This window comes from Centruroides sculpturatus, unplaced genomic scaffold, assembly GCF_000671375.1.
Source record: "Centruroides sculpturatus isolate CEXI.00-Female unplaced genomic scaffold, Cexi_2.0 scaffold116, whole genome shotgun sequence".
In the NCBI taxonomy this organism is placed as follows: Eukaryota; Metazoa; Arthropoda; class Arachnida; order Scorpiones; family Buthidae; genus Centruroides; species Centruroides sculpturatus.
This window is the reverse complement of record NW_019384401.1, coordinates 157,528-171,491: the sequence shown is the minus strand read 5'-3', so window position 1 is coordinate 171,491 and position 13,964 is coordinate 157,528. Positions and strand designations below refer to the sequence as shown.

Below are 13,964 nucleotides of genomic sequence, written 5' to 3'. Positions count from 1 at the left end.
GTAAGGATGATTATATACGTATCTAGAAAGATAACATATTTAAAGCTTTGATAAATGTGGGAGTGAAGTTTACATATGCCTAATTTGGCTACCTATTTAACATGTTCTTTGAAAATTTTAGTTTGCAGGACATAATATTTCTTATTAAAAATGCTAAATTACAAATTACCAAGATTAACTTACTAAAAACATTCATATTTACTAATTTATTTACAAACGAGTGAGTGTTTTGATAGCATTTTCATTATTATGCGGCCGAGTACGTGCAAAACTTTCTACTTGCCCCATTTACTAGGCAAAATAATAACGAAAATCGCATCACTTACAATATTTTTTTTTAAAGATGTTTAATTAAGTACAACAAATAATATAATTATCAACACAAATCTAATTTTATTATTTACAAACATAAAAAAAGCTCGTCTTCCCGGATATCCGGTTAATTTAGATCTGTCGAAATAAAATAATACATCAAACGCGCGTAAAATCTTTACATATTTAAGAAAATTATTCCATTTTAATGTATTTTAACTGTTTTTTTAAAAGAAAATTCTATTCTAATTTCGGTCGAAAATTACGTTTAAAAAACAAAATAAAATTTCATGTATTTAATATATTTTTGCTATAAATACTCGTATCACTTTTTTTTTTCTTTTCTATAATTTCCGGATAATCCGGACGATAACCGAATAAACGAGTTTTAACGGTCTGCCTGAATAAACGTACTGTACTGTACAACACGAGCTGCCAAATTAATTAAATTAAGGAACGAAAATAAATTTTAAATATTAAAAAATTAATATTCTGTTACTTTAACTTACATCTATATAAATAAATAATTTATATTATTAAATAGAATTATTTAAATACAATTTTTTTTCTAACGCAATCATTTACCCTTTTATATTATTATTATTATACAAAATTATTATTTTGTTTTCAATAATTTTAAAATATATTTCCTATTTTATAAATTGCCTCTTTAAAATGTCATTAGAATTATTTTTAAAAAAAGAAGAAAAAGTAATAAAGACGATGATAGAAAGTTTAACCTAAAGTAATTTACTTTTATTTTATAAATTTATCATTTAATAAAAACAATATCGATTTAATTGACTCTTTAAAGAACATGAATTCACTTTGTATAAATTTCACTTATAATTGTTTCAATTGATAAATTTTATTTTTATTACGGAGTTATCTGTTTCTTAAAGTGTAATTAAAAATGAATAAAACTTGTCGATGTTCTTTAGATGATACTGATCATTTTTAACACTTAATTATAACTTAAATGCACTTTATTAATTATAATTAGAACAATAAACGTCATTTTTCTAATTTTTATTTGTTAAGGTATTAAAATTAATAGCGAATTTTTGCTGAATTTTCTATTTTAAAAAGCTGTCAAAAAGTATATTTTGACCCACGAAATTAGAAAATGAACGAAAGAAAAAGCAACGACGATTGTAAATTGCTTCCTGCCTTCACCACGAAACCGGTTAAGAGCCTCACTCGACCCAAACCGTTTTACCCAATGACACACTCAACCCCATCCGACGTAATCTCAAAACACACCGAGCCGAACAGACGACGTCACGGAAAAAAAATCGACCAATAGCGCGACGGCAACCGGAATGAAATTCCTGACCGTCAACGTCGAGCCGTTATTGTAGTTGCAGGTATGGCTTGGGACTGCGTCGATAGGGCCGTTACGTTCGTCTTTCGATGGCTGGGACGCTTCGTGGCCCGACACCCGGGTTACTTTATCGTGGTACCGGTTTTGGGATCCATCCTACTGGCTACGGGACTACAGAAAATGGTTTATCAAGACGATCCCGAATATCTGTTCAGCCCCATCGACGGTCAAGCCAGTAAGGACAAAGAACTCATCTTTAAGCTATTTCCAGAAGACGTTGCCGAAAATTTCGATTTGGAAAGGTTACCCAGACTGGGCCACTTCGGTAGGGTCATCATAATCGCCAAAGATGAAGGGACTATATTCAGAGAGGAGATATTCCAAGAGATTCTCAGACTGGACCAGATAATTAAAAACTTTACCGTAGACATCGAAGGGGTTGACATGGGTTATGCCGAACTGTGCGCTCATCACAAAGGTAAATGCTACAGCAACAGCATCTTGGATCTGGCCGACCGAGTTTCGGATATACGCGAAAAGAAATTCTTTATTAAGTACCCCCTGAGCGTGGACGAGGTTAGTTACCAGTATACTTTCTACGCTGCCTACCTGGGCGGCGTCCAAGTCGACGACTTGGGATTTGTGGACACGGCCAAAGCCATATCTCTGATGTACTTTCTGGACGACAGCACCAAGAAAAAAATTAACCAAGCGAATATTTGGGAGGACGAATTTTTGCAAGTGGTAGGCAACGAAGAATTCCAGACGATTTCTGTGGCTAGATTTACCTCCAGAGCTCTGGCTCAAGAGTTGGAGAAGAACACGGAGAGTGTTTTACCGTTTTTCAGCGTTACTATCCTGATTATGCTGATCTTCTCTATCGGCACTTGTATGATGACCGACTGGGTATACAGCAAGCCGTGGTTGGGAGTTTTGGGCTGCTTGTCCTCTGGTTTGTCTGTCGGAGCGGCATTCGGCTTGGTCGTTTACTGCGGTATGGAATTCATCGGAATCAACATGGCAGCGCCTTTTCTCATGCTGGGTGAGTACCGCTTTTGTTTCTAAACTGTGTTTACCAACGACACGAATAAGGTTAACGAACTGCGGACGCCCCGCCAGGTGTCTATGTCTAACGAGGGTAAGGTTGAGTAACTACTCTACGTATCAATGACTGCGATGCAACTCCAAGATCGATAACATATTCACGTCTTTTAAAACTTTCTTTTATTCAAATATTTATTTTTTAAATTTTATATATTTTACAACGGCGTTCAAATTAGTGTTTTTAAGAAGTATTCGATATCTTTAAGGGATCGAGGCTATCGAGTAACAGCGTTTTTCCTAAGAGTTTAAAATCTTGGTATTCTTAATTGTTGGTGGCTTTTTGAACGCACGTCTCTTGAGAGAACGTCAATTTTCTTGTGTGGATGTTGGGTTTAAACACTTATACGTAGCAGATATATATTGTAGAAGTCCTCTTCTTAAGATAAAAAGGATATTGTTTATATTTGTCTTAAACTTAAGAAACAGATTCAGATATATTTCATATAATTAAACTGTGTCCCAAAAGTAAGTTAGCCGTGTTTTGCTATCTTTCCAACCAGGCTACCTGTTCCAACCATGGTTATGAGAATATAAATAGTAAACTGAAATTAAAAAAATACGACATTATCTTTGGAATTAGAAGATTTCTTTTACTGAGTTGATGGAAACGTGATCGAAAAGCAGCAACAAGACGGCACTTTAGTCTTTCTAACGTTCAATTAAATTTTGGGCCACCTGGATACGAGAAGATAACTAAAATAACCTTAAATCGAGGTATCGTATTATATAAAGAATTGCAATTTTTGTACCGAGCATCCATATCTGTATACGGATGTTCGGTATAAACAAAGAGGGCATTTTTAAAGCATATCCATGATGGATTCGGCTAGGTGGTGAGGGATGGGGTCCGACATATCCGAAACAAAACCCCAATGAAAAATTCCACAGGTTTTCTGGGAACGACGGGCTGAGGCCTTAAGGCCGCCATCCATATCCTCCTGTATCTCACGGGGATAGGTGACACGTACGGTGTAATGATTACTTCAAACATAATTAAGCCGATTTCTAAATTCATGCGGGCAGAAAGTGAGATTTAATGTTAAGTACGTGTGGGTAAACAATTTTTGTCGCCAAGACGACAAAATGCAAAGGAGTAAAAACTATCAACGTTGTGTTTAACGTATTGATCGTCTTATAAAATAATTTAAAGCGTGCCTAAAGAAATTAAATTACGGAAGATTTAAATAAATCAAGTCTGTAACGTTATTAATAACGGAGAAGATGAACATTTTATAAATTTGTATTCTATAAAGGTCATATGTAAAAATTAAGATGATTTGTCGAGATCGATCAACGAATTATTATTCTACTCGTATATTCATATAGTAGAGGTAACCCGATAAACAGGTCACTTATGAAAATCCAATAATCAATTTATATCCACATTGTTATAACCCATACGTAAAACTAGGATAATAGACATTTATAAATAGATTTTTACCAATATTCTACCACTCGGTTCTGGTACTTTAACATTCATAAATACTTCATACAGTATATTACATTACATAAATCACACGGTGCTAGTTTGTCAAGGATGGACGAATCGGGGAGAAATATGTCAAAGGTAGAAAGAGGAAGAGAAAGTGTTTGACCTATTTCGTCATCATTCTAGTCACTTTAAAGGGGGAAAACTAGATATGAATGTTAGTGTTATTTTAGCGCAAATATTTACTCCCTATTATAACTTTGATGTGTTGCTTTATCATTAACAAACAAGCTTAACGTTGATGATTCTTTGTGTACTGTTTCGGTAATGTTTGTAGACACTTATTACACCCCTACGCGAAAAGTATTCTTGAAGGAACAATACATATCACATCCCGTATATCATATAGGTTCTCTACAATATTTACATTAAGCCGTATGTCATACAGAATAGTTGAGAAAACAGATTCCTTTGTGTGATTCGGTAATGTTTATATATCAATTCCTTTATGTTTCATAAATTCTGAATTCTATGAATATGTACCGTATCTTACTCTATATATTGCGTATAGACTAGTTGAAAAATGTATCTTATAATGAATTCGATTATATATGTTAAGCACGTTTTGTATTTGGGTTATCACGGATCTTTACATAAAACTATCAAAACAAATTTCAAAAAATGTGTTAAAAAAATTGTATTTATAATTCTAGAATTATTTAGATACAGAGTTGCAGTTTTAGAATTTCGAAACAGATAGAACTTATTAGGAACGATACACTTTCGTATTATATAGCTTCTATCTGGAGATTGCTTAACATCTGGTTGTTTTTGAAAATTTGGAAATCTTTCCAAATTTTTTATAATAACCGGTTGTCGAAGAATGCTGAAAATATATCACAGATGATCCAAAATGCAGAAAAATCCCCATTTTGAACGATCGATAACAGTTCGTGATCCCGATATCGGTCAAAATTCGAATTTTTCATTTTTTTATTTTATGATGCAAAGAATATATTATAATATTAAATAAGTAAATATCACTACAAAATAACTGAAATTTATCCGAACGTATATCATTAAACTTGAATGGCTAGTGCTGTATACTGTGTGTATATATCCTATATACACACAGTATACTACTGTATAAGGATTTCACTACATGTTTTGACATACTATATGTAAATATACTTTTATACTCGTATTGAAATTTATACTTTATAGAGATGGTATTGTAATGTACCACATATACTTATCATACGTCGTTTTTACAGTATATTCAGATTTCTGATATAAAACTATAATCGTATATATGGATAATACAGCATGTCTCTACTTAAAATATCAAGACATGCAGGATACATCCGTATACTCGTATTAAATATGATGTACTGTACATAACTTCTCGATCTTTCAACGAATTATATCATATGTATCCATTTATAAATAATATAATTCTTACATATGAAATATCAAAGTTGTATAGGAATATAATTTCTATATCTCATATGTGGAAAAGCATTTTTTATTTACATACCAATAAATTGATTTTAATAATAGGTCATTAATGTAAAATATCGTATAGTTTTCTATATCCTATCCTAATTTAATCTATATCCTTACTATTTTATATAGTGATAATACAGTAGAACGCGTAAAGAAAGCGTGGAATTATACGGAATAGTTGTATATAAAATATCTTAATAGTACAAAGACGACGACGTCACATACAACGAATTGTATCATATAAAGTATATAGGGAAGACGAATGTTCCATAAGGAATAAAACGCGCTCTTCTGTAACATGTAATCAATCAAAAGATATTTTAAAAAATGCATAAAAATATTAATTATAATTATTGAAAAAAGTTTGTAATGCTGAACGGCGACAGTTCAGCATTTCCCCCCCATCAAGGAAGTGACGGCACGCGACACAAAGTAATCGAACATTAAGGAAAATGTTCGAATTCATCTTGATAACAGGTCGGAACTTTTTTATTTCGTTAAAAAAAAAAAACAAAAATTTCCACTGACTTTATTGAATTTTCATAACGCGGAAGAGAAATCGTCAAAAAAAAAAGAGGCAAAATAATCGGTGGCGCGATTATTCGGCACGAAAATTTCGATAAGAGAAGAAGAAGCAACTTCATTCAGTTTGTGCAGCCAATCTCCGAGACATTTTAATGCACGGACGACGGCGTCACCGACCCACAATACTTTCATTCTCCTACAATAGAGTTGTTTTAGTAAGACGATATTGGCCGGATACGTACGCATTAAATGCCAATTAAGACCATTCTCCGGTGCAAATTTGCATACATTTTGCACTCGGCAGACATTTGTCAAATAAAGGGAGAAAATCGTGGAAAAAAACGTGGCCCGACGGACAGATTTAGCCAGGTAACGAAGATACGCGGCGCAGAATAGAGACGAAGGAAAGAAAGCATTTGGAGAAATGGAGGCAAACTATGGTCGCCTTTCTTCCAAAAATACTCTCAGAAACGTCGTCTATCGCATTTGTTGCCTTTTTTTGCTTTCGTTCTTACACTTAATTTGCACCCACAATAGAAATATTTTAAATTTTATTCGGTTCTTTTTATAAAATAATCAAAATTATAGTTTAGACTTTAATTTTAGACGCGCTTATATTACTTTTATAATAAGATATTACGGAGAAGAAACATCTAGTGTTCCTCTTTGTATAACATTAATCTCTACAAGTGATTTATTTACGAAGAATATCTACGTATGCGTGGAACACAATCTCAAACCAGTTTTATAATTTTACCCATTATTTGATTTATTTTAACACTTCCCAATTAAAAAGTTATATACTAATCTTCATCGCGATACGTGATCTTAAATTCCGTTCTTCTCGGCTATAGAAATATATCGATAGTTAAATACTCTGTTGAACTTTTTCGTATAAACGTAAAAAATCGATATACTGTATTCGCTTTAAGTGCAATCCGTAATTAAAATGACATTTAAACTGCGCTATTTTCTTCCTCTGCATGTAATGCGCACCGCAATTTATGTTAAATTTATCATTAGAAATATTAAATATAACATCCGAAAGGAAATAAATGCACTTTTATAATTACTTTTAATAATTTGCATAATTCCCATTAAAGAGAGTTTTAGAATATTTAATAACTTTCGATGCATTTGCTTAAATGAGCATCGATCCAGAGTCGATCATCAATCGGTTCAATCGGTAGAATTCCGTATACAAAATTCGACATCGACCCACGTGCCGACGTGCGTGACATTCGTGTTTTTCTTTCCATAGAAACGTTAAATCATTGAAAATGCCATAAATAAATAGCATTTATATACGTTAGAGTAAAATGTCGGAATAATATATCAATTATTAAACTTTTAAAACAAAAGTACGCACTCGGCATCAATATTTTCGCATAAATTTCTATAATAAATGTCCGGGAACGTTTTCTTAATTGTATATTTTACAATTAAGGACGGAAAAGTTCTATAGAAATTTAACAAAACTGTGAGTATTGTTTAATAGAAACATTGTCAAAAAATGCTAATTGCAAAATAATTGCATACGCTTCTCGTGCAGGATGCGGCATAAAGCAGTTAAGTGCATTTTGTGCGTAAATATAACATCGTTATATTTAAGCTAAATATGCGCCTATAGGTGAAAAGATGCGTACTTCCATTCCCAAAGTAAATCCGGTAAATGCATACATTTGTCTCATATATCCGGATATAATTATATTCTTATTTTAAAGATGTATATCTTAGTAAAGGCAGATAAATTAAAATATACTTTTTTAACAAAGGATATAGCTTCAATATTAAAAACAAAAATTATAATTTCTAACACATATAGGCTATATATATAGAACGCTATGTTATATTCATTACATTTAAATTAATGTTATTGAATGTATAATAGATGCAAATTTATTTTAAAAATAGTTTAACATCCATTAACGGAATTTCAATAGAATTAAAATTAATTATTAATAAATTCTGGCGACAAAAAAAGTCGACGAAAGTGCTACGACCTTTTAATGTTTTCGTTTTTTCTTCGTTTTAGCAAGAAAAATGTTTAATTCCTTCTGTTATTATTATTCCACTCGTAATAATTTCATTTAAATCAATAAACTAATTTTTATTGAAATTAAATTAGCCCCAATACTAAGCAAGTTAAACGACATTAATTCTAATTGCATCGACCGAAGAGTAATTAAAACCAGTCTTAATGGAGTTTTTACCATTTAAAATTATTTCTGGTATAGTTAAATTACAGCAGATCATCGGATTTACAAAATAAGAAAAAAAAATATGTTAATTGGGTTGCAATTTGAAAAAAATGTAGACCTTGCCAGTATCGTCCGTCCGTCTATCTTCCTTAATCTCGAGAAGGGAGTTAGATGAAATCCTAGACCAGATATGGAAAGCTTAGGACAGGAAGTCCAGATTAACTTTATATTAACTTCCGGTCTGGACCGGAAGTCACGTTACTTCCATTGGAAAGTTTCCTCCGAACGGAGTTAGATAGATAATCGGCACGATTCTATTGTTAAAGGAAAAGTATGACGTACGGGGGGCAAGTCACTACTAATTTGAGGTGGAGAGAATATATTTTAAGTTAAATAAAGTAAAAATACAATTTAAAATTACAGCCCAGCATTGCGTAAGAAAATGGGCCAATTATATTTATGTAAGGAAAATTATCTGGATGGTATTTGTTCTTTTTTGATTAATAAATTCCGAGATTATTAATCTACAGTAATAAAATGCAATAAAACGTATAAAAAGTGCGGTTAACGAGTATTAAAACCCGGGATAATTTGACGCGTTTTGACCCCGGTAACTATCGATTATTTCATTTAATCTACGCTTTGAAACGTTAAATTTAGCGCAGTGGTCCGTCCAGAGTGGAGTTTAATATTTAAAAATTTTATAGAAAGGTTCTTTAAATTGGAATAAAAACGAGTTCGGCCAGCAAATATCATTTTACGTACGCTTAATTAATTAATTTTGAAGGTAAAAAGTGCGGACAACTCGAACTCAATGCTCAAATATTTATCCGACAGGTATATTTTTATATTCCCGTGCGGCAATAATACCCTAAATTAAATCTAGGATGATATTGTCCGATTCGATCTATGGCCGAAGAGAAAGTATTATTAATAGTCCTTCGAATGGGGCCGTCCGCAATATATAAATGGCTAAATCGGGTTAATGGCTAAAAATAATATCGTTGCCACGCTCCGCATTACTTTATCTTCCTTTCTTTCATGTAATTATTCTTTCACATCTTTCGTGATTGCTCAATTTATTTTTTTCATAACGATTTTTGTATCCTAGATTTTCCAAGTTTCGACCGATGCCGGTAATGTTTAATTAATTATTGCGTAAATTACAATTAAATTATTAAGAAAACTTAAATTAAACATGGCAATAGTTTCTTTCGGGTGCGAACTTATTTTAAATCGGCTGAAATTGCGAATAGAATAGTTAAATCGAAGACATTTTGTCATCAAAATTTGAATTTTCAGTCGACTCGTAATTTTATTTTTCTTTTAATTTTGAAATATTTAAATATTTTAATATTTTTTAATGACCGACTTTTATAAAAATATCAAGCATCCTTGAAGTAGAGCATCATTTTAAATTTAAATTTTGAAACTGTGCATATATCATTGACAAATTGTTACTACGCTTATAATCTTAATTCTATAATTAATTTAAAATATTGAACTAACCGAATATTCTAGACGAATTAAATTACAAAATACCCTACCGATAAGAGAATACTTACAGATTTAATTAATTTAAAAAAAAGAATATAACATTATTTGACCCAATTTCCAAATATTTATCCGAATATTTTTTAAATTATTCGTGTGATTGGAGAGTCGTTGATTACAATCTTAATTCTATAATTGATTTATTTAAATTTACACATAATAAACTAATTTCCGATAAGAGAATTATTACGAGTTTTAGTTTATTTAACTAAATAATAAAATATGTTTGACCCAAATTTCCAAATAGTTTTCCTGAATATTTAAATGATAATTGGCATGAATGTCCTCTTCGAAATTTAGGCAATCGTGCAGAACGAAGCACGCGTGAATGCAAAAATTAAAGAAAAAGCCACGTGACAAACAGCTTATCAACCCGGTAGTCTATAGACTACTGGTATTAATTGATTTTAGTCACTTTACAGAAGAAGATTGCGTGACCGCACTTTCTTCCAAATATATTTTTATCTTTATTGATGCGATTTTTTTTTTGTGACTATAAATCTCTCCGAATGTACTCGGATATTATTATTATTTAATAAACAGTATAAATATATTTATAAAATATTAAATCGTTTAAAAATATGAGCGCTCTTTAAATGTATTTTTTTTCCCCTTTTTTTTAAATTTTAACGGTTCCATGGCTACGTTTCGACGTAACAGCGACGAAGAATTATGTAAAATTTCATTAAAATTCATTAATTAATCGGAAAAATGTTCTGTTTGGATTAGTATAAACGATGGGTTAGGACGTTGTACCAGGACCTGTTGAGGCTCAAAATGGGAGATTGCCGAAGGTTGTTTGGCTGCACGCAATAACAACATACAGATTTTCTAATTCCATCACGTAACAATACTTTCCTACAGACGATTTATCTAATTATTCTAGACAATAAAAAAAAAAGAGTAGAGTTTATAAAACCAAGCAAATTCCAAGATTTTTGAATTTTAAAAAGTCAGGGAGGGTTTAAGCACATTTTCATCGACGGTATAAGCTGCACGAATGCCGCTATCGACGAAATTTTAAATTCGAATTTTTAAACTCGAAGCACATCTGATAAATTCGAGCGTATTCTAGAATAATTTGTCACGCGTAGAGAATAAATTTGTATACATTTCTTCATTTAAATTGTCGCAGATAACGAGCAACTAGACACTAAAATCCAATCGAGATTAATAAAGTTTTGAAATCCTTCGCGTTTGTGGAAAAATCGCACCATTTTAGATCCTATTTCTCGAATTTGATCATCTAAAACCTTTTTAAATTAATATGAAGCATAATTTCCAATTATTTTTTTTAAATAATCGATTTGGCTTTCAAAATGGACAACTGATTATTTTCTGCATAATTCCCATCCGAATTGCAATAAAAAAGGAACTCCGATTGGTCGATCGATACGGGAACCGCAACTATCGGCCACTATAATCATTTTAAATAAAGTGTTTAAGCATACTTTTAATTCTTTTTAAACTTTAAAAATTAATTTTTTTCCGTATATTAATAATAATTTAAAATTTTTAACCCGGGTTTTGATTCGTATCGATTAAAACGCAACTCAATCCGTTGTTGGTTTAATTTTAAAATTGTAGCTTATAGGCCGATCATTCGATTATTGTTGCAACGTCTATTACATGTTGCTAATAGTTATTTTTAAATTAAAAATAGTCTACACGTAACTTTTTACGAGTAATAAGGTATAAAACCATTTATTTTTATTTTTTAGGCATCGGTATGGACGATACTTTTGTGATGTTAGCAGCGTGGAGAAGAACGAACGTGAAGAAGAGCGTGGAAGAAAGATTGGGAGAGACGTTCGCAGAAGCGGGCGTATCCATAACCATCACTTCGATAACGAATTTCTTATCGTTTTGCATCGGTATTGCCACTCCCTTTCCGTCCGTACGCATCTTCTGCACCTACACTGCCATGGCCACCTTCTTCACCTATCTCTATCACGTGACATTTTTCGGAGGTTGCATGGCCATCAGTGGATTTGCAGAAAAAAGGAATTTACACGCCATGGCCTGCATACCCATTCTTCCCTTATCGCAAGCCAGTAAGTACTCGATATATTTAATATAATGATAATTCGATTTTCCGGTTAGATCTGTAATTTATATAAACTCTTCGTAATGTCGGGTTGCAACTTTACGGTTAACTGTTTATAGAACAGAATTAGAAAAATTGTTTTTATTTATTTAAAAAAAAAGCGTTCAAACTCCATATCCAATTAATTAATTATTTGTATTTTTCCGAGTTAAGAGTTTTATCATTGCCGGATAACCGAAACAAAAATTGTATCTATCTTAACTTAAAATCGCACAAAATAATTGAAATGACCAAATGGATTATCCGAGTTGATGTGGAAAATTGATTTTGAAAAGAATTTTCTTACAAACAAAAAGTCTTGACACAATTCTTTTTATTTTTACAAAGAATCGATACGTCATAATTGTGAAATTATACTAAAATTATCGTTTATCCGGTTGAAAAAGTAGGCGATTTCCGCAAAAACTAGATATAATTTGAAGGACGGATGAAAGTTAGTAATTTTCCTCGCCACGTAAGGTGTAAATATAAATTCTAATCCGATTAACCGTGCGTAGCCGAAAACTGCAGACCCCCCTTGTTTTCATAAGAAACAAATTATTTTATAAAACAGCTTTGAGATACGAAATCAATTGACTCATTAATAAGAGATTATCTGTTATTTATTCAATTATCCGTTTCATAATCCTACGTTTGTCAATCCAATTAACCGTTAAAAATAGCACAAAATATAATAAAATTAGTTACTTAACAGGAAAAAACAAAAAAAAAGAGAGAACGTAAACGATCTCGATTGAAAATTTTTCTGAGAAAAATGAAAATCATTAATTTTGTGCAACGTCACGCAAATGATGCCATAGAATGGTGACGCATTGTATACTCTCCCTTATCTGCCCTACATTTCTATTTATACATAAATGTATTTTTTATTTTAATTCCAAATTTAAACCCAGAATTGGTGGTTTTCTTACTAAAAATTGTGATGTTCTCTCCTACACGTTATCGTACACGTGACTGATGTGTGTCAATGGGTCATCATGCAGGAATTCTACGATGCAACTTGTTTTCCCCTAACTGTTAATCTATGAAGAACTGAAATTGGGTCAACTGTTTTCGAGGAAATTACGATAGGAAGTTTAATTGTTTTTTTTTTCTTTTTAATTTTTAGGTTTGGTTAATAATTACAAGTAACGGTGGCTTTAGAACGTTCACCTTTTCGTCGTCACTCGCTATCGTTTATAGAAACCGTTCGCTAGTTTAACGGAAAGTGGCCTTAACCTGGCGAATTTAAGCGTTTAAAAACCGTTTCGAAACGAATATAAAAACGTGAATCACGTCACTTTTCGTTTCTGAGTCCAGGTGATCCGAAACATCTGGGGAAAACCGACGAAAGTCACGTGATTATCGAAAATTTCGTCACCACTGTCACGCGCGATTACTTCTGAAACGTGTTCAATAAATAAAAATTTTCAAAGCTCGAGATTGTGACGTTGAGAAAAATTTCAAGCATTTATTAGTAAATTTGATTTAAAAAAAATAATCAATTTTTCAAGTGATAGTTATTTCAAATTTCGAATTCAAAATTTCAGGCACGTGATTACTCAATTTCCTAATACGTAACTATAAACGAATCTGATAATTGGTTGACACACTTCCGGATTATTTGTTTCTTCTTTCTCTTAAAAATTATTTAATTAAATACTTCATTTTATTATTTTTTTTATTCAATCAATTATAATCTTCTTACGATTCAATAATTTATAAATTCCCTAACAACCGACAACAATTAAATCTGGCAATATTTTCAAACCAAATCCAAAGCAAATTAGGCCCTGTGTCAAGACCTTAATGCGGGATAGTTTTTTTTTTTCCAAGAAAAATTGTAAAATATTTTACAAGTCAAATGTTAAATATATTTGTATAATTGCATTATCTCACCTTTTATATTTTATTGCAGAAGAC

At 31.7% G+C, this 13,964-nt stretch overlaps 1 protein-coding gene across 1 annotated transcript in view; it reads left to right on the top strand.

Moving 5' to 3' along the window:
• The first annotated feature begins 1,680 nt into the window (after positions 1-1,680).
• The window catches only part of LOC111618662 (patched domain-containing protein 3-like), a 29,909-nt gene continuing 17,625 nt past the window's right edge, over positions 1,681-13,964 (top strand). The window contains exons 1-2 of the mRNA XM_023360217.1: positions 1,681-2,678; positions 11,677-12,009. Of these exons, the coding sequence (XP_023215985.1) occupies positions 1,682-2,678; positions 11,677-12,009 (1,330 nt within the window). The 5' untranslated portion in view covers position 1,681. The remainder of the gene's footprint in view (positions 2,679-11,676; positions 12,010-13,964) is intronic.